Consider the following 22369-nt stretch of genomic DNA (forward strand, 5'->3'; position numbering starts at 1 on the left):
TCTGCCTCCCAAGTGCTGGGATTAAAGGTGTGCCACCACTGGCTGGTCCAACAGTATGTTCTTTTTTTTTCTGTTTTTTTCGAGACAGGGTTTCTCTGTATTGTTTTGGAGGCTGTCCGTCCAGCCTGGCCTCGAACTCACAGAGATCCACCTACCTCTGCCTCCCGAGTGCTGGGATTAAAGGCGTGTGCCACCACCGCCCGGCCAACAATATGTTCTTATTACTTAGAGTATAGTCTCCCAGTCACACAGGAAATACAAAAGCAATAATGTTACTTTCTTTTTCCTGTATTTAGATTTTAGGATTTGAAGCTTTTTTATGCATTTAGAGTATTTTGTTGACATCTCATCAAGTTTTTCTCTATTAAATTTTATATTTTTTAAAGATTTATTTATTTATGTATTTATTATGTATACAGTGTTCTGTCTGCATGTATCCCTGCAGGCCAGAAGAGGGCACCAAATCTCATTGTGGATGGTTGTGCGCCATCACATGGTTGCTGGGAATTGAACTCAGGACCTTTGGAAGAGCATCCAGTGCTCTTAACCTCTGAGCCATCTGTCCAGCCCTTAAATTTTATATTTCATAATACTTTGCAATATAAGTAAGATACATAATATTCTAGTTTACATATAACCTTTTATAAATACTTTTTTCAAAGATTATCGATTGATTATATATAAAAATATATTACCTTACCAGTCATATAATATTTCCTATTCAAGTATATTTATGCTTTGTGCATTTAAATTACTTTTGAAGTGATTTTTAGCTTGTAGTAGAACTATTTGTACAAATTTCTTAAGTATTTAAGAAATTAGATAAAATAGAAATGAAAATTGCCACTATAGTTTCTTAGAAAAGTTGTATTTGTTTTTATTTTAAGTGTATGGATGTTTTACCTATGTGTGTATGTATCACATGTGTGCCTGGTGCTCAAGGAGGCCAGAAAATGGTGTCATATCCCCTGGAACTGGAGTTTATGAACTTGGGTCCTTTGGAAATGCAGCCAGAGCTTTTAACCACTTAGATATCTCTTCAATCCCTCCCATAGCTTTTTTCATCTTTCCTTTTATGCATTTTCTTTCACCATGAAATCTCATGTTCCTTTAGGACATTGATAGATTTTTATCTTGGCAATATCATCACTCCTGCTTTCTTAGCCTGGTGTAACAATTATTACAGGGTTTCTAAACACACAGTAGTCACTCTGCTGTATCAGTTGGAGCACTGAAATCTGATAGCATTGGTATTCATCATTTCAGAATATTTAAACTGTAGGCCATCTTTTTTGCCACTTCTTAAGAATTTGGTAGAATCTAAAACGCCTTTACTTATGTCAACAAAATATAGTTTACTTCATTTTACATCATGATAACATTTGTAATTCAGCAATCTTAAAAATATATTTTGTTATTCTATATGGGTATATATACCCCATGTGAATGCATACCTGAAAAGTCCAGAAGAGGACACTGGATCCCTTAGAGCTGGAGTTACAGGCAGTTGTGAATAGCCTGATAATGAATTCTGGGAACTAAACCCATATCTTCTGCAAGTGCAGTATAGATTCTTTCTTTCTTTCTTTTTTTTTTGAGACAGGGTTTCTCTGTATTGTTTTGGAGACTGTCCTGGAACTAGCTCTTATAGACCAGGCTGGCCTCAAACTCACAGAGATCTGCCTGCCTCTGTCTCCCAAGTGCTGGGATTAAAGGTGTGCGCCACCAACGCCCCGCTTCTTATCATTTTTTTTGTGGTAGATTCTTAACCACTAAGCCATCTCTCTAGCTCCTAATGTAGCAACCTTGTCACCAGAAAGTGCAAGCCTTAACTGCCAATCAAAATCCTATGTTGGTATGGAAGAATTATCAACAGATTCTCCTAACATATCCTACTTGATTTCATCTTCCCTACCTTTCAACCTTTACATAGTTATTTATTGATGAATTTAATTTTAAGAATTCAACTGATCCAATTGTTGAGATACTTCATCAGATTCATTTTTCCAACCAAAGCTTCAGAAACTTTTCTAACATTTTCTAGAGTATGTACGTATGCACTCATTCTATTGAATCCCAAACAGTATGATAATCTCTATAGAGAACATAAGCCTGAACACAAATACTATTAATTACTTTATGAAGAGTTACAAAGCAAGCTGGTTGTCAGCTTGTAGAGCTACTACTACAAGGTTCCATCTCTGTGTGAAACTGGGGTGTTAGTGGACATGACAGGCCCCCAAATGTGATGACTCATCTAAATATTCCTTCTGTTTTCACTATTGCTAATCTGCCCAGGAAAATAATTTGTTAGCCAGCGTATGATGGCACATGCTGGTAATCCCAGTACTTACAAGGTAGAAGCCAGCCTGTGGTATGTAGTGAGACTTTGTTTCAAAAATTAAAGTTTTAATTTCTTTCAACTTTATTTTTCCTTTTTTTTTTTTTTTTTTTTTTGGAGACAGGGTCTTACTATGTAGCGCTAGCTGTCCTGGAACTCACTTGTATTTTTCTTATGAGTAAATTTAGGGTTTTTGTTTTCTTTTTTTTTTTTTGAGACAAGGTCTCATTATGTAACTCTTGTTGGCCTGAAACTCATTGTGTAGACCAGGCTGGCCTCAAACTCACAGAGATTCATCTGCCTCTTCCTCCTGAGTGCTGTGATAAAAGATGTGTTCCATTACATGCGGCTTAAAATTAGGTTTTCATTTTTTAAGAGTTGATATTTTTTACAAAATTATCTGGCTATTTCATTTGTTTTTCTATAGGTTTGATAATTTTGTTTTTTAATAGATTTTTTATAAATTATGAAAATTATCTTTTTGTAAGAAGGGTAGTGATTTTTTTCCTGTTTACTTGGGAATGTAAATGTTTACTGTCATATGTGCTCCCTAACATAATTATAGTTCTTTTTATATTTTCTTATTGATTTATTAATCCTGTTTGCCCTTTATATTTTTAAAAATTCTGTTTCTAAAATATATATAAATCCATTAGAACTTTAAAAAATACTACAGAAACCTTGACCCAGTTTACCTATGGGCTAAAATTATAGCATAAAAAGAAAGTAGGATATTGACAGTAGTAGAATATTTATAGTTCTATGCTACTTTGTCACATGGTGTGTTTCGCCACCAAAATAGTCAACTTTCAAACTTGGGGGCCAGTGAGATAGTATCATGGGTGATGATGCTTTTCACAAAAGCCTATTGACCTAAGTTCTTTCTCTGGAACCTACTTAATAGTAGAGAATTGACTACAAAAAGTTGTTCGTTGGTTTCCACATGCTCACTGTGGCACATGCATCTGTAGAAACCATACACACAATAATAATAAAAGTTTTAAAGATATAAAACTATTTTCTCATGCTACCTTTTCATAGCCACACTCAACTTTTCCATTCCACCTAACTCCTGACAGTCACAAATGTGTTACCTTACATTTCCTGCTGCTTTGTATTCCTGGCCACATGGGGTTTGATGTCACAGTCTACCTTTTCTTATCTCCTGGATATTTCTGTATTGCTATACAGACTCATGAGCTAGCTTTTAGGATGCTATTGAGCAACTTGGAGACATCTGAAACTTTTCAGGGTGAACTGTATAGAACTGAACAACTCTGAGTACAGGAGGTTTTCCTCACTACTAAGACAGGACCCTTCTAAGTACTTTATCCCCTGTCTCCTAAAAGATGTCTCTCTAACTTGGCAGGGAATGTGTAGGGGGAAATAGCTGCTGGTCTCCATTCTGCTTCTCAGGGCCCAGTAGTTACTTACCATCACCTTGTTAAGGGGCAGTTACTTTTTCTTAGGCCTCAGGTCCTTCCCTCACACACTTAGGTTTCTCTATGCGCCGTGGAATACTCAAATGGGACCCAGTGGACATACCTGTCTCTTTGGAGATGTTTTCTGCCCTAAAAGCCACCAGACTTAATGATCCACTTAAGCTTTGGGTACTCTACCTGGCTTGACTTTAGTTTTCCTTCCCTATTCTTGTGTGGTTTGGAAATCCTCTCATAGGCTCACTTTATGTTTCCTATCTAGTGAACTTTGTATATTTTAAAAACAAATAGAATTAACTGCCAAAACAAAAATTCCTATAGTTCTAAAAATTATGTTTATTATTGAGATTACTTATTATATTCAAGTGGAAACCAACCCATTCCCAAACAGGTAATGGCTGGGTATACGATTATACTTTACCATTACAATTACTATTTGTCAAGTACTTACTGGGAGCCAGGCACAGAGCTGAACACCTTACACAGAGTGACACATATACTCTTCACTACCATGTGGAACATTCTTCCCAGTCTACTGCTAAAGAGAGAAACTCAAGGAATAAGCAATTTTCCTCATCATTTGAACATTAAAAGCACTTTTAAGCAAGGTGCAGTGGTTCTACCCGTAGTTCCAGGATGTGTGAAGTGGAGGCAGGAGGACTGCAAATTCGAGGCCACCTGGCCTATATAGTGAGATCCTATCTCAAAAGGTGTATTGTTCCTTAGATTTAGTTGTATAAAATGTAGTATGTCTGTGTGTTTAATTTTATGTATGTGGGTGTTTTGCCTGTGTATATGTATATGTGAACCTGGTGCTCATGAAACTAGAAAAAATGTGTTGGATCTCTTGGAACTGAAGTTCTACATGGTTGTGAGCTGCCATGTGGATGCTGGGAATCCAACCTGGATTCTCTAGGAAAGCAGCCACTGCCTTTTAACCACTAAGCCATCTCTCTCTCCAGCCTTTACATATATAGAATGGGAGAAAATCTTTGCTGGCTATTCTTCAGACAAGCAGTTAATATCTGGAATGTACAAAGAATTGCAAGCATTAAACACCAGAAAAATCTGCCAGTCAATATATGAACAATGAACTGAGTAGACGGTGCACTCTTTTTAAAATTAAAAAACTTTATTCTAATTAGCTCACAAATAAAAACAGCTAATTTAACCTAGTCACTCAAACAGTTGCCCAGACCAAAACTCTATATATCTCAATATAGTTAGAATGGCCATTCTAAAGCAGTGGAGCTTCACTTAGGGTACTTTTACTTTCACTTTAGTTATCAATTACATGGATGTCTTGCCTGCATGTTTGTTTATGCACTATGTGCATGCAATGCTTTGGAGGCCAGAAGAGTGTATCAAATACCCTGGCGCTGGAATCACAAATAGTTGTGAGCTGCCATGTGGGTGCTAGACATTGAACCCAGATCTTCTGGAAGAGCAGCCAGTGAACCTCTTCAGTCCCTCAATTGCATTTTTATTCACTTATATATACAAAAAGAAGAAACTAACAGAGTTGAAACTAGGAAAAAATAGCATTAAATTCTCTTTCATGATTCATGTTCTCAAAAGAAGAAACTTCTGGGTATCTGGCATGCACATGGTGCACATACATACATACATACAAGTAAAACACACAGATGAAATAAAAATAAATAGATAATTTTAGAAGAAGCATGACCATCCAATAAATATCTTAAAGGCACTTAACATCTAGTCATCAAGGATATGTAAATCAAAATTATGTTGTGATGCCATTTCACTTCAGTCAAAATGGCAATCATTTGTTGTGTTTTAATATAGGTAATTTGTAGGAAAACTAAGCAGCATTTTATACTACATGTGCAAATGATCTGTGGACTTTGTATGGCCTGCAACCACTTTACTTTGCTGTTTTAACATCTGATAGCTTACTACGGAGAAATTAAATATATTTAAAAAATCATTATGGCTTAGAGGTAGAGCACTTGCCTATCATCCCTGTTCCTCCACTCTACAGTCCACACATATCAGTGTGTGTGTGTGTGTGTGTGTGTATACACGGTTCTCAACTTGTGGGTCATGACCCTTTTGGCAAACCTCTATTTCTAGAAATACTTGCATTATGATTCATATCAGCAACAAAATTACAGTTATAAAGTAACAATGAAAATAATTTTATGGTTGGGGTTCACTACAACATAAAAAACTGTATTAAAGGGTTGCAGTATTAGGAAGGTTGAGAACCACTGGATATGAATTTATTTATTATATTTCCATACTGAAAGTGAGGGTAGACAAGACAGGATTCTCGAATTGAAAATATAAATGAATTATGGAGATTTAAACAAGCTATTTTTGCAAAGAGTGTAAAGATTTGAATAGCACAATTGCAGTAAGATGATATAAATATGAGTTATATTTAAAGAAAAAAACTGACTTTAAGTGAATAACATTAGAAGTTCTGAGCATCGACCTTATTTCACCCTTAGTTATGTATTTTGGGCCTTTATTATGAGCATCAAGGTCTTTCTTTATTTGCAAATACCTTGACAAACATACAGGTTGGCTGAACTAACAGGCCGTCCCATGAGAGTTGTTGGCTGGTATCATTCCCACCCTCATATAACAGTTTGGCCTTCCCATGTTGGTAAGTGTGATAAGGTTGCAGTGTTGTTTGTTTATTTAACTTGAATGAATATCATTTTCCTCAATTACATAGCATTGTTATCAAAAGGGTTTTCCTTCTAAGAAATATTTTTGTCACTACCAAAGTCTGTCTTCTAATCCAGAGGAAATTATCAAATTTGGGGGATAGCTGAAGCTTTCAATTTTTTTTATCTGTGCTACATTTTATAGTAGGGCCACTCTTGGGCTAAGCAGCCTAGAGTTACTACTTAATAGCAAACTTTCCATAATATTTCTTTAACTTAACAAAATATGCTGATATTCACATTATTGCAGTGTATCCCTATTTTGCCTGTAGAATACCAATGTTGACAAGATAGCTAATAGTCATTATTGATATCTCTAAATAAAATCTGTTAAATACAGGTTATTAACAGAATATTTTTATTTATATTTTAGATGTTCGTACACAAGCTATGTACCAAATGATGGATCAAGGCTTTGTAGGACTTATTTTTTCCTGCTTCATAGAAGACAAGAACACAAAGGTATTGTATGTATAAGTGTGTGTGTGTACATACACATTTGTGTGTGTGTGTTTGTGTGTGTGTGTATGTGTATTTGTACATAGAGTAGATACAGAATAGAAAAAAATCTCTTTGCAGTTTTAGTAGGATGGCCAGGGAAGTTTTCAATGGGAAAGGTTATTGAGTCAAGATTGGAAGAAGATAAGGGAGTATTTCTTGGGGGAAGATTATCCCTGACAGAGGAAATAGCAAGTGTAAGCACCCTACAGTGAGTGTGGCATTTTCAGGGAATATTGAAGAAGTTGGTGTGACTGTAGTAGAAAGAGGAGGACCATGGCAAATGTTTGTCTTGGTCTTAATTTATATACTTATATTGCAATACCCTATTTAACTAGCCTTTCTTCCTTATCTCTTGGAAGTGTTCTGATTTGGTCATCCTTAAAGATGCCCAAAATGTAATGGGAACTAGTTCTTGTAAGGCTTTTACTTTGCCTCTGAGATGGGAAGCCATTATAGGGTGACTTTATATATTAATAAAATCACTCTAGGTATTATATTACTAATGGATTAGACAGGTTTAGTGTGAGAAGGGTGAAATTAATGACAGAGAAACTAGTTAAGAAGATATTGCCAGTAATCTAGGCGAAAGATTATAAAGCTTTGACTTTGGTGTGGAGAAGATAACTGTGCTAATAATGAATATTTTCCATGAATTCACTGTTTTCCAGAAACAGTACAAGGCAATATCTGAAACTTTATAATTTTTTGAAATGCTTTTGGTTTTGTCACCATTTAATTTGCTTATTATCATCATAAATAAATGAGGTTAATTACTTTCCTGGTTCTCATATTTGTTAATAATTCTATCTCATGAGAAGATGTTTGGCTATAACTTGTACTGATTATGTATGTGATCCTTCTCACAGAAATTGATTTATTTGTGGCATATTCTATAGCCTATCGAATCTCTTTTAGTCTACTATGTTCATAAAAGCCTTTGAGTTTTAAGTTAGAGTCTACTGAATTGCTATGAAATTTCCAACACAAAAAGGATTAATGGTCCACTGGGCGGTGGTGGCTCATGCCTTTACTCCCAGCACTTGGGAGGCAGAGGCAAGTAGATCTCTGAGAATTCCAGGCCAGCCTGGTCTAGAGATTGAGCTGTGGACAGCCAAGGCTACACATTTTTGTCTCGAAAAACAAAAAACATAATGATTAATTATTGAAGATAGAAGTGCTTGTTATACTGAGTCAGTTATTCCACAGTGTATATTTATATTGAATACTATAATGTACTCTGTAAAGATATCCAGATTATGTCTCAAGAAAAAAATTAATAAAAATGAATCCTTTTGTATATGACATTTCCTTTCTGGCTTTCTTTTTAATAGACAGGTCGGGTACTTTATACTTGCTTCCAATCCATACAAGCCCAAAAGAGCTCAGAGTAAGTATGACAGAGATGTTATTATTGACGGGACTAATGCCTAGTCATGGAGTTGATTGTTCTAGTTCATTTAATTTTTCTCAAGTAAGATACTAATAGTACTGTATTCCTACTCTTACTCGCTAATAGTTCTAAGAAATATTAGAATTTCTTTATCAGTTTGGGTACTGTGAAAGTCTAGGAAGCTGGAATCAGATATATAGTCTCTTTGTTATAGCTATATCACCATAGTCTTGTTTCACATTTCCAAAATTGTATTGTGCTGCTAGTTGCCTTTAAGATACTATATATTATCATTTCTGTTCCTGTAGAGCAGTAGTTCTCAACCTGTGGGGCACAACCCCACTGCAAACCTCTATCTCCAAAATATTTACATTATGATTCATAACAGTAGCAAAATTAAAGTTATGAAGTAGCAACAAAAATAAATTCATAGAGGTTACCACAACATGAGGAACTGCTCTAGAGAAATCTAGAGAACTCTGATACACCCTTCTTAGTTGGCAGTGGTGAGCTGATAATCATGTAGACATTGTCTCCTACTATATTAAAATTCAGTTGTAGCAATGCATAGAATTTTGATTTTTAAAGCTAGTGCAACTGAGTCACTATGTTCAGAGAAATTGCCACTTATGGGACTAATTGCTTAAGTAATTAGATGTTTGTATGTAGAGTCAGGTGATGTTTGACATAGCCCCCTGTTTGTCAAATTTAGGGCAGTGAGAATTACCTGAGAAAGCATATAAATAAATTAGACAATATGGAAGTTAAATATGTTACTCAATGGAAAACCAGAAAAGGTTGATCTTACATTTCCTATCCATTTCACATGACTGACGATGCTCATATCCTGATATTTGAAGTATACTTCTTCATGAGCTATGGTGTGGACAGTATGCTATTAGTCTAAATGGCAGTGAAATAAAATAGGATTTGAATATTAAAAGAGAATCACTTATAATGCTGTGTATTAAAGATATGTTGGCCTAGAATACTTAGTATTATTGGATTTATAGAACTCAGTCCTTGAAAATAGGTACATAAAGGCTATGTTGTATATCAGATAAAAAGCAAACATGATTTCTGCAATCATTTGTTAGATAAATAATAATGGCACTAACTGAATCAAATATTAGCTCTGTTCTCAGTGCTATTAATTGGAAAAGACAAAATAACCATCTAAAATATCAGATGTTTTACTCCTAACCTGTCTGGCTCCTGCACTGAGTTCAGTAGAGTTGACAGTAAAGATATCAGTAAAGATGTCAGTAAAGACATCTCTCCCAGAGGTGTGAGGTGGGAATATCATTTTTTATAATATTAACAGATAATTCATTCTTTCATTCATCCTTTTGCATTAACCTTCCAATGTGCTAGGGTAACAGGCATCTGCTCCCACTGATGGTTTATGCAGTGCTAGGAATGAAATCCAGGACTTCATACACATTAAGCAAGCACTCTGTCAACTGAGCTACATCTCCATTCCCCTTTTGAAATTTTATTTTGAGACAGGGTTTTGCTAAGTTGCCCAGAAGGAACTTGAATTTAAGAGCCTCCTGTCTCTGCTTCTCAAGTAATTGAGATTACAGAAATGAGATATCGCACCTGGTATCTACCATTTTTAAAAAGTTATTTTTTAAAAGGATAATCATTTGGTCTTTATACAATTTCACTAGCATCTTGTCTTTGGAAATTGTTGATGAAGGGGTCATATAGAATCATGGTCTCACAGGTGGATGTCTGCTGACTGACCATTCTCATCACATGGTTTGATGGAGAATTCAATGTGTTTTGGATTCCAGAAAGACATTAATTCTGGGGACCAAGTAAGAACTATTATATGTAAAGTTCAAATGTGTCTTCAGAAATTATATTTGAGTGTTCAGAAGTTGGGACCTCAGTTAACTACATAGATAACTACTTTTTCCTCATGAAATATTTCCTCAACATTTAAAAAACTAGGAACTGAACAGATGGCTCAGTAGTTAAGAGCACTTGATACTGTCCGAAAGACATGGGTTTGATTCCCAGCACCCGCATTGTGAGTTGGCTGACAACTGTCCATAATTCCTGTCCCCAAAATCCATCAACTTCTGGCCTCCATGGTTGCTACACACATGTGGTACACAGATATTCATGCAGGCAAAACACACATATACATAAAATAATAAAAATAAAAGTTTAAAAAAGAACAATAAACTTTTATAAGATCTATCTATCTATCTATCTGATGTGTGAGTGCTCTACCTGCATGTATACCTTTATACCAGAAGAAGGCATAAGGTCCCCACTATAGATGCCTGTGAGCCATCATGTGGTTGCTGAAAATTGAACTCAGGACCTCTGGAAGAGCAGCTAGTGCTCTTAACTGCTGAGCCACCTCTCCATCCCGAACAATAAACTTTTATTACAGAGTATTATGTTATATTTCTTATCCAATTTATTGGTATACAATTGTTTATAATATCCTCTTATAGTAGTTTTATTTCATTGCCTTTAAAAAGATTTATTTATTTATTTTTATGTGTATGAGTGTTGTGTCTGAATGTTTGCCTGTGCACCATGTGTGTACAGTGACCAGAATCCCTTACACCTGTAGTTATATATGATTGTAAACTGGTATGTGGGTACTGGGAACTGAACTGAGGTCCTTGTGATGGCTAGTTTTATATCAACTTGACACAAACTAAAGTCATTTTAGAGGAAGGGACCTCAAATAAGAAAATATTTGCATAAGATCAGATTGTAGGGCAGACCTGTAAGACATTTTCTTGAGTAGTAATCAATGGGAGAGGCTAGCCCATTGTGGGTGGTGCCACCTGTGTTAGTGGTCCTGAGTTCTATAAGGAAGCAGGTGGAGCAAGCCATGGGGAGCAAGCCAGGAAGCAGCACCCCTTCATGGACTCTGCATCAGCTCCTGCTTCCAGGTTCCTGCCCTGTGTGAGTTCCTGTCTTGACTTCCTTTTATGATAAATAGTGATATGGAAGTGTAAGCCAAATAAACCCTTTCATCCCCAACTTGCTTTTTGTCATGGTGTTTTGTTACAGTAATAGAAATCCTAAAGTCCCTTACAAGAGCATCTTTAGTACCCTTAACTTCTAAGCCATCTTCCCAGCCCCATCATTGCCATTGGCTTTACTTATACTTCCCAACTCTAATTTTAGTTACTTGAATGATCCTTCCTTTCCCCCTTAGTTTATTTTGCTAAAGTTTTTTTTTGGTTTGTTCATCTTTTAAAAAGCAAACTTTTGTTTCCCTCTGTTGATTTTGTGTTCTCTGTTCTACTTTACCTATTATTTATAATCCATTTCTTTCTGCTTGGTTTAGGTTTAGTCATTTTTTTCTGTTTGAGGTATGAAATTTGGTTGTTGACTTATTTTTGGCTTATTGTTACTGCATTTGTGTATGTACACACATGGCATAGCACACATGGCATGCGGGTCAGAGAACAAGTTTTGGGGGTCAGTTCTCTTGTGCTGCTGTAAACTATTTCACCAGTCCTAATCTGTTTTAATGTGCTTGGATTTTTATTTTCAGACACGGTTTTAAATAGATAAATTTCTGGAACTCTTTTATTTGTAGCAAAGTAGATTTCTTTAAATTTATTTATTTTGGGGGGGTACAGGGCTTCTCTGTGTAGCTCAGACTGGTGAAGAAATTTTTCTGTAGGTCAGACTGACCTTAAACGCAAAGATCAACCTGCCTTTGCTGCGTCCTGAGTGCTGAGATTATAGACATGCACCACCACACCCAACTTTAAAAAATATTTATTACATGTGTATACATATGTGTATTTTTGCATGCACATATGTATGATATGTCAAAGTGTGCTATGCCATGGTACACATGTCAAGGTCAGAGAACAAATTTCTGGAGTTCTCCTTCTACTGTTTGGGTCCTGGAAATCTGATTTAGGTCATTATGCTTGTGCAACAGATACTTTTGTATTATGAGAGGTTCTTTGTCCCTCCAGCCTGGTCCCACCACCACTTCAGCCCCCAAGAAACACGATGCTATATTAATTATAAATGTTGGCCAATGACTATATTCCTACTGTATTTTTGAAAATTCCTTCCTTTTCCCTTTCTTTTCATTTCCTCTCTCTCTCTCTATTGTTGGGTTATGAGCACAAGGTGACAGCTGCCTAATGGTTATCACATTTCTCCGTGTATAACATGAATTTTAGATTCAATAAGTATGAAATGCTGAAGCTCTCTTTGCTTTCCAGCTCAAATCTCATTCTCCATGTTCTTAGTAAAGCTTGTGGTTTACATTTGATAGTGGAGTTGAATCAATTCTATACTTAAGGCTTCTACATGTTTCAATCTACCACATATACCCACATAATCACTATTACAAGCCCTATTCATTTCTCCTTACTCCTAGCAAAGTTAAACTTCAGGCAAAGCCCTATCATGTACCTTTCTCTGTCTCAAAAGAGAAGAGTGGTCACTGATCTTTACTCATAATCTATTCATTGTTTCTTTCTAGAACATAATTTATTTGAAATTACTTTTGTACTCACACTTAGTAGATATTTTCCTTTATATTTTATTATCTGATATTTTCTTGTTATAGTGAGAGAAAGGGTTTTAGTGGCTTTCTATATTCTATCTAGTAGAACTACCAGATCACTTCCTATTCAATCAGGAATTGGGATAATTCAAGTTTAGACTTCTAGTCCCTATATAGTTGTCTTAGTTAGGGTTTCTGTTGCTGTGATGAAACACTATGACCAAAAAGCAAGTTGGGGAGGAAAAGGTTTATTTGGCTTACACTTCCGGATCATAGTACATCACTGGATGAAGTCAGGACAGGAACTCAAACAGGGCAGGATCCTGGAGGCAGGAGCTAATGCAGAGGCTGCTGGCTTGTTCCTTCTGCCTTCCTCAGCCTGCTTTTTTATAGAACCCAGGAACACCTGCCCAGAGATGTCCAACCCATCATGGGCTGGACCTTCTCCCATCGATCATTAATTGATAAAATTACTTATAGCTGGATCTCATGGAGGCATTTCCATAACTGGATCTCCTTCCTCTCTGATGACTCTAGCTTGTGTCAATTGACACACAAAACCAACCAGTACAATAATGTAGTTCTGTTTTTGTTCCTAGTATGTTTACCATCATATGCCTGAGAACACTTCACAGGGCTTCTTTACCCTTGCATGTCCTTAGCTATAATTTTGTCATCCAGATTCATCAGTATTTTGAGAATTCTTTACAACTTCTTATCCTATATAAGTTTCCTCATTTAGAATCATACTTTTCTAGGAAAACTGGATCTAACTGTGAGGCTTGTCTCTGAAATTTTCTCCCTCTTTAGTTGTTGGCCCTGCTTCCAGGTTCCTGCCCTGTGTGAGTTCCTGTCCTGACTTCCTTTTATGATAAATAGTGATATGGAAGTGTAAGCCAAATAAGTTCTTCAGTGACTTTTGTCAGTTTTTTCTTTAAGTGAGTTTTAATTGTTTTTAGTAGGAAGACTGGTTATAACAGCTACTTCATTATCAGAGGCAGAATCTCTGTCATAAACTTTAGATATATATGGTTTTACTTTGGCTCTAGGATTTGAGTTTTGGTTACCTGATAGAAACTCTGCAGTTTGTTCTGTGAATTAATGGAAATGTGTGTTCAAATATGGTACAGTGTTGGGACCATTTCTGCTTGTGTACCCAGCAAATTTAGTTGGTAATCTTGTTAAGAGAATTAAGAGTAGCAGACTTGACTTCTTCAGTGTTTCTGGACCCATCATTAATAATAACCACTGTGTTTTACTCCCCAAAATGTCATTCTTCAAAGACTACTATTGTATATTGTTTCATTATCTCTCTCCTGACTATGTGAACATGGGTAAGTGAAGGATAGTTGTAATTTCCTGTCATGTATGTTTCATCTAAGTAATGATATAGGATCCAAAGATACTTTGGTGGGTAGGAAGAGAAAATAGAGAACTAGATCTTATTCTATTTTACTATCATGTACCCTTAGATTTTATAATGTAGAGAGCCCCAAGACTGGATCCTCCACTGACTCCACTGTTAATGTAGAGTTTAGGCATATTGGGAGTGAGAAATAAATACAGGTAGCTTGACTGAACTTAGAGCAAACTTGTCTGTACCATCCATTCTATCATGGAATGGAAGTATGTGTAAACATCTTACCTAGTTTTATTCATAGATGAGAATAAAAATGGAGGGATGCTAGTTATTTGTGTCAGTTGTTCCATCTACAAAATGAATTTGATAATGTCACTGGAGTATCTGCATTGGAGTCAGTTTGTCAGCTTCATGGCAACTTATTGACTAACAGCAGTATTAGTTGTTTCTTTTATTTGGTTTTGAATTCCTAAAGGTTTCTCTGAAATTTGCAAAAATGGATTCATATTCTCTAAGGAACTAGAGAATAATGAGTGTACAAATAGACTTTTAATTTGCTCTCCAGAAAAGCCTAATTTAAACTCTGTCCACTTTCAAATTGAGTAACTTAATGAATTATAGTAATATGTAATCTTTGAAGCACTCCATATATGAAAGTCTCAGTTAAAGTGTAAAGAACTTATTTTAATTAATGGACAAAATGTGACAAAAATTGGTTGTCTTGCAGGTATGAGAGAATTGAAATCCCAATCCATATTGTACCTCATATCACTATTGGGAAAGTATGCCTTGAATCAGCAGTAGAGCTGCCAAAGATCCTGTGTCAGGAAGAACAGGATGCATATAGAAGGATTCACAGGTAACAACTTTTAGTGTTTCTCTTGTTAACTTTAGTGAAGACCCTTTATCTTTTAGCAGCTTAGCTCTTGAGTCCCCTTTCCTTCTGCCAGTCTGGGAGTGAGCATCACAGCAGCTTCAAATCATGTTTCTCAAACTATATTATAATGATCTCTTTAACATTACTATCTTGCCTCATATATTTTGGATCCTTCAAAACAAAACATGTTTCCTTTTCTGGTTGTGAAAATAAACCATAACACCCTAGTGGTCCCACTGTGTAGTACTGGGCCTTGTCTACTAAATGCATAGTATATCAAGAGCTTCATTCAATGAGAGATAGTAATTTCATAATTACATCTTTGAATTATCTTTTGAATTTTTAAATAAAAACATATCCCCCAAATAAATTTAAAATGAACAATGGTGGGAACTCAAATCATTATGTTCATCTAATCTAATTGGCAAAGGTTTGATGCAGATTATGATTTTGTTAAACACCTGACCATTTTGTTTCTGCTTTTTTGCTAACCTAAAGTACCTTTTTCCTTTAGCCTTACACATCTGGATTCAGTAACCAAGATTCATAATGGCTCAGGTAAAATATTCTGGAGCATATGAAGTGATCTTTGACATACTCATTTTATTATAAACAATTTTAATTGATCTTGGAATTTCCTTCTCAAGAAATTTAACTAATCTTGCTCCTTACATTTCCTTGGAACCCTACAGACCCTTAAATACTATAAATGTGGCCTTATGATAAGACAAAAGGAAAACTAGAAAAGCTTTTTTATAAACTAGCGCAGTGGTTTTGTGGTATATCTTTAAACACTACCTCTTAGGGAATCCCAGTTTCCATAGCATTCCATAGCATGGATGCTCAATAGCATCCAGAAATTTTAGCAATATGCCATTATGAACTGGTTTTATCACATTACCACCAACTTATTGTAGTAAGAGTTGGAAGAGGTAGGCAGGTAGAGGAAAGAGAATACATGAAGCAGAAATAAATAGAATAAATGAATAAATAGAGAAGGAATTCCTGAGTTAAGTCTAAGGAGCAAAAAAACTCAGTGTAGTAGACCACCCTGTTCTCAAATTCACAAAGATCTGCCTGCCTCTGCCTCTCAAGTGCTAGGCATAAAGGCATGTACCACAACAAACAGTGGAAAGATTTCTGATTAGTAGGCAACTTCTTTGTGAAGACAAAAAGGGAAACATATTTATCTCAATAAAACATGACGAAGAGTTAAGGCTGGTAATATATGGTGTACACCCATACTCTAAAATAACAATAAATTAAAAAATATAGTAACAGCTCAAATGTAGACAAACTGATCAGTATACCTGGACAGTGCCTAGAGACAGGTGCATGTATATGAAATAATTCATATTTAATCAAAATTTCAAATTAGTGATGGATAGTTTATTCACTAAATAGCATCCATTCATTTGCTTATTTATAAAAAGAAAACATTTAAGTACCTTTTCCTTGCTAGATAGTCTATAGGCACAAGACTATAGTGCTGATCAAAAGAAACAAGCTTAACTTGCATGGACTTAATTCTGTTTCCATTTGAGGAGACAGTAGAGTCCTACTGGAGAAAGGACTCTTTCTTAGCCCTTTCACTTGAAGAAATTAAGAGCTAGCCATCTTTCTCCTTTTTATTTTATTTTTTTTACATAGTTAGATTTCTATTTGGCTTATGGATCTAGGACTTCAGAAAATGTATCTGCTTTGCTCAGTTCTTTTCCCCCTAGTTGGCTACTGAAAATCATTTATCAATCCTGCTTATTGTATTTTAGAAACTTGTTCCTCCAAGCCCTTTTTCCTGTGCCCAAAACTAAAGTACTGTTGGTAATATAGTAAGAACATGCCTGTGAATACTACTTTTCATAGTTATCTGGTTTTTCTTTTCTTATTGAAGTGTTTACTAAGAATTTATGCAGTCAGATGTCAGCAGTCAGTGGGCCTCTACTACAGTGGTTGGAGGACAGACTGGAGCAAAACCAGCAGCATTTGCAAGAATTGCAACAAGAAAAGGAAGAGCTTATGGAGGAGCTGTCTTCCCTGGAATAAAACAAGAAGACAAAATGTGGTAATACTTTTTTTTCAGTTTGTGTGCTGAATATGGTCTAAAACTACATACAACTCCTATGTAGGCAGATAATTCAGGAGCATTTTTTATGTCCCAACAAATAGTTTTATATATATAAAAGCACAAGATGTCTTCCTAAATTTCCCCAGAGCTTGTAGAATCCTCTTACTTGCAGTTGCTGTAAAAGAAAATATCCAGGATGATTTAAGCAGAATATAAAAGTTACTTTGTAAGGAGTATAGAAGGTACATTAGCAAGGAATATCTGGGAATATAATGTCTGATAAGTTTATTTTAAATTTTAAAGATACTCTATTTTGTTGAGCCAAAGTGTTAATGTGTATCCCTAACTGCCCTGGAACTCACTATACATACTTGGTTAAACTGTCCTCAAACTCAGAAATCTACCTCTGTAGTGCTGGGATTAAAAGAATGTGTCACCTACCATACGTGGCATCAAATATTTATTCTCAATGAAAATACCTAGCTTAAACTTTTTTTTTGAGACAATGTCTCATTATATAGCAGTGGTTGGTCTGAAACTCACAGAAATCCATTTGCCTTTACTTCCTGTATGGTGGGATTAAAGATGTGCACCGGAAACATAAACTTTTTAGACTTTGGAGTCGTCGTTTTTATTTTCAGACATATACATCCTATATAAAAAGATAAAGGAAGAACACCTATTTTATAGTTTGATGTTTTTGCTAGGCAAGTAAATCCTAAGTACCTAAGTATGGTAGGGCTAATGGAAAGACATGCAGGTGGCTCATTGGCACCCACCTCTATTGATTATTTTAACTTAAAATCATGTATCAGGACTTCCTTCTTGATCTCTGAATACATATTATGAGATATCTAAATTTGTATCTCTGAGGGTGCTTTTTTAAACAAACAACTGAGCTCTAGCTTATTTGAGTCTAAAGCAAATTCTTACTGATCTTGTCTATCTAAGAATTCAATATATGATCCTGATTTTTTAGGATTTATGTTATAATAGAATCACATTTCAAAAAATGTGATAATTGTATTTTATTATTCATTCATATGTAACCACTAATTATATTTGTGTCTTCAGAAAAAAGTTGAGCCTGCTGAATACTGGAAACTAAAGTAGGAATCTGAAAAAGAGTAAAAAGAAAAAAACAGATAATATCAGTCCAGACCACAGTGATAACTGGGGTTGTTGGTTTGTCTCATTATTTTCTTCTAGATTGTTGTTTTTTAAAATCATAGAGACACTTACATCAGAATCACTTGAAGTTCAAATTCAATCTTTGAGGCTAAAACCGAGAAATCTACATGATCTACTTACCTGATTCTGAGGCATACTTATATTTAAAAACAAATATTCTTAGAGCATATGGACTATAAATGCTGTATTTTCTCTAATTTCCTTCTACTATAATTGTTGTTTATTCATTTTCTTTTTTATAGGGCAGATTAAAATACCAGGCATATAATTTATTAAACTAAATCAATTTTGAAAAATATAGAGTTGGAGGGCCCACATTATATAACTTCAAGACTTACTATAAAGCTGCAGTAGCTAAGATGCTATGATATTCGCAGAAGAATAGATGTATAAATCAATGGAACAGGAAAGAAAATTCATAAATAAACACACAATAATATGCTTAACTAGTTTTGAAAAAGTACAAAGTGATCAAGAAGAAAGGACAGTCATTTCAACAAGTTGAATTTCCACAAGCCAACAAAATATATTTTAAAAATACCTCAGAATGTGTCAGGGATTTAAATGTAAGGTAGAAAACTTAGAAAAAAATCATTCAAGAAAAATTTTCAGGAGTCAGGTACTTAATCTTCAACTCAAAACCACAATCTACAAGAAAAAATAGTAGATATTTAGACTTCATCAAAATTAAAACTTTTTTATTATGCAAAATATTAAGAATAGGAAAGGCAAGAAATAACTTGTAAACTATGTAATAATATCTGATCAATAGAAAAGATAATATGTTCAAAACTCAAAAATAAACAATCCCATTAGAAAATGAAAATAGATATAAACATTGTCACTAAAGACAGTAAATAGAAGTAATTATGTGAAAAATATCTACCCTCATAAATCAATGAGGAATACAAATTAAAACTGCAGTATATACTTATCAGAATTGCTAAAGAGAAAATGTGAAAATGCCAAATTTGTTGAGGATGCAAGCTAGATTTCTCATACAATGACAGGAATGTAAAGCACAGCTACTGGGAAGAAGAATTAAGAAATTTTAATAAAATTAAGCATACACTTAACATGACATAGCAATCATCCTATCTTGGCACAAAAAAAATTTTACAGATTTTTTTTCTTGGCAGCTTTATCTGTGATAGCTGCAAATTAGAAGCAACTTAAATGTTCTGCAGTGAGTAAATGGCTAAACAGACCATTTTTTACCATGAACTACTACTCTGTAGTAGAAAGGAACCCATTGCTAGTATCTATATAATTTAGATTAGCCTTGGGGCATATAGCAAATGAAAAAAAATGAGTCTTAAAAGGTCACTTACTATATGGTTGCATTTCTAGAGCATTGTTGAAATGTCAGAATTAATGAAAAGGAAGAACAGGTTAATGATTTCCAGAGTCAGGGACTGGGGTTTGTATAGCATATGTATTGTTATTACAGTGTGACATAAATGTTCATTTAGGCTTGTGAAACAATTTTGTATCTTAAATTTAGTGTTTAATACATAAATCTGTTCCTGTGTTAGCATTTTATAGATTTATATACATAAAATCAATGTATATAAAATCTAGTAGGAGTGAATAAAGTCTGTAGCCTACTTAGCAATATTATACCATTACCATAATTTTGGTTTTGAAATTCTAAAGTTGTAGAAGATCTTACAACTAAGACAAACTGGGTAAAGGGTACATGGGAATTTTTACTATTTTTACAATTTCTAGTAAGTCTATAATTATTGCAAAATACAAGTTTACAGGTTTAAATAATAGGAAGTAAGGTTCCATTTTATGAACAAGGTGTTGTGCATGGGTTCCAGCAGACGGATAGATGGAAAGTGGGCTGTTGGTTCCGGGTCAGGGTCTCAGAGTGTCTCTGGCAGCCAGCTGCTGGCAGCAGGAGAAATTACAGAGAGCCACACCCTCTTTCCAGCTCTTCTCTGTCTCTCTGCTCTCTTTCTGCTCTTTTCCAGTTCTCTTTCCCTGCTCTCTTCCCTTCTGTGGGCAGACAGGACTTTTCCTAGCTCCCTCTTCTCTTCTGTCCTCTCTCTGTCTCTGTGTCTCTTTATCTCTTTTCTCATTCCTTGCTCCTCCCTCCCCTTTCTAATAAAACTTCTCACTAAGCTCTGTCTGCCTGGCATGTTTGTCCCCCGCCTCAGTCACCCTTGCCTGCCATGGAATCTGCATGGTCCTACACACAGAACCCCCTCAAGTTTATCCTAACAACCTCCACATAGTCAAACTCATATTCTTTTTTGAAAACTGCCATTAATAAACTTCTGACTTGACACAATTGGTCATTCTTCCAAATCTACCACTTTTATAATGTATTTTATTGTTTCTTATAACCTATCTGTCCCTTCTGAAATTCATTCATAAACCTCTCCTTGCAGTTACAAACAAATCCATTTCTTTCTCTTCACTTCTGTCTGAACTCCAAACTCAGATTTCTAACTACTCATTATATATTTCCACTAGGCAGTCTTAGTACCACATTGAATTTGATAAATCTAAATTTTAGCATGCTTCTGACCCAACCCATATTCTCTTATATTTCTTAACTCAGTGAAAAGTAGCATCCATATGCACAAACTGGAATACAAACAGGCAACCTCAACATCTCTGTCATCTTTTTAAAACAGTTTGCATTGGGGCAGAGTTATAGCAATTTGCAGTTTTTTTGTAATATCATCAGAGTTGGAATGTATGGAATAGGTATATGTGAGGAGGAATGGGCAGGTGGAGTGTCATGGTGCCTATGGCTGGGAATTATATAGCTCAGGCTGGCTCTAAATTTGTGTTAAGTCTCCTGCCTCAGTCTTCTGATCTATGGAATTACAGGCATGTGCCATTACACATGGCTCATCAGTCAGTCTTATTTGTAGCAGCAGGGCAGGAACAAGATCTAGTGAAAATAGTCCCAGGTCAGTACCCTTATGGTAAAGAGACAATGATCTCTTACATTAAATAAAATAATTGAACAAATAAGTAAATGTGTTGAGGAAAATTAGAGCTGGTTCTTTCATGCTTGAAACATTTTTTTACCGATATGTAAAAAGGAAGGATAAAATTACCTCCATGATGTTAAATGGAAATAGAAAGTTGATATGATTGTTTTAAAAGGGAATTGTATATCTATTGAGAGAATGATTGGTGTGTCTGTATACCTCCAGTTCTTACCTCTGCCTGTGAAGAGGGAATGGAAATGGCACTTCAGTAGCTAAGGAGCACACCTGCCACCAAGATGCTGGACTTCAAATACTATTCTCCACTAACAGTGAATAGAATTGACTTCAGAAATGAATGCATATGTTTATCGTGAACTGATTTTTAGCAAAATGCCAAGACAATTGAATGGTGGAAACAATAGTCCTTTGAACAGCTGGTGATTGACAACTAAATATCTGCACAGAATAATGTAGCCAGACCTCCACCCCATGTCATGTATGAGTGTTAACAAAAAATGTATTAACGATTTAAATGTAAGAACTTGTAACTATTAAAATATTAAAACATCAGTAAATCTTTATGACTCTGGTTTTAGCTATGGTATTTTAGAAAAACCACAAAAAATAGTTGTTAGACCTGATTAAAATTTAAAAATGTTGTACATCAAAACCATAAAAAATGAAAACTCAGAAAATGGGCCAAAACATTTACAAATAACATATCTAAGAATCTAGTATCCAGAATATATAAAGACCTCAGACATCAACAGCAAAAAGCAATCCAGTTGAAAAGTGGGCAAATCATGCCACTTGATACCTACTTAGAATAAAAATGTATACCCAGGCTTCTAGGAAAATGATAGACTAGCAACTGTGTGACCTAATGAAGAAGAGTGAGAATAAAATAGCTATTCCAATGAGAGAAAGAGCTTCAGAAATTCACAAAGTTAGCAATAGAACATCTTTTTTAATTACAAAATTTGTTTTTCATTTTATATACCAACCCCGGTTCCCACTCCCTCCCCATCTCCCACTCCCC

General features: G+C 35.1%; 1 protein-coding gene across 3 annotated transcripts in view; it reads left to right on the forward strand.

The window, feature by feature from the left end:
- Nucleotides 1–21900, forward strand: part of Brcc3 (BRCA1/BRCA2-containing complex subunit 3) — a 30797-nt gene extending 8897 nt beyond the window's left edge. For 2 of the 3 annotated variants that reach the window (XM_013126286.2, XM_013126284.3), the window contains 7 exons: nucleotides 6328–6415; nucleotides 6853–6941; nucleotides 8312–8367; nucleotides 14971–15102; nucleotides 15635–15678; nucleotides 17012–17182; nucleotides 21556–21900. In XM_013126286.2, the coding sequence (XP_012981740.1) occupies nucleotides 6328–6415; nucleotides 6853–6941; nucleotides 8312–8367; nucleotides 14971–15102; nucleotides 15635–15678; nucleotides 17012–17163 (561 nt within the window). In that variant the 3' untranslated portion in view covers nucleotides 17164–17182; nucleotides 21556–21900. The remainder of the gene's footprint in view (nucleotides 1–6327; nucleotides 6416–6852; nucleotides 6942–8311; nucleotides 8368–14970; nucleotides 15103–15634; nucleotides 15679–17011; nucleotides 17183–21555) is intronic. The other variant, XM_013126285.3, reaches the window with a different exon arrangement.
- The last annotated feature ends 469 nt before the right edge of the window (nucleotides 21901–22369 follow it).

The sequence above is a fragment of the Mesocricetus auratus genome, unplaced genomic scaffold, assembly GCF_017639785.1.
Source record: "Mesocricetus auratus isolate SY011 unplaced genomic scaffold, BCM_Maur_2.0 Super-Scaffold_100003, whole genome shotgun sequence".
NCBI classification, from domain to species: domain Eukaryota; kingdom Metazoa; phylum Chordata; class Mammalia; order Rodentia; family Cricetidae; genus Mesocricetus; species Mesocricetus auratus.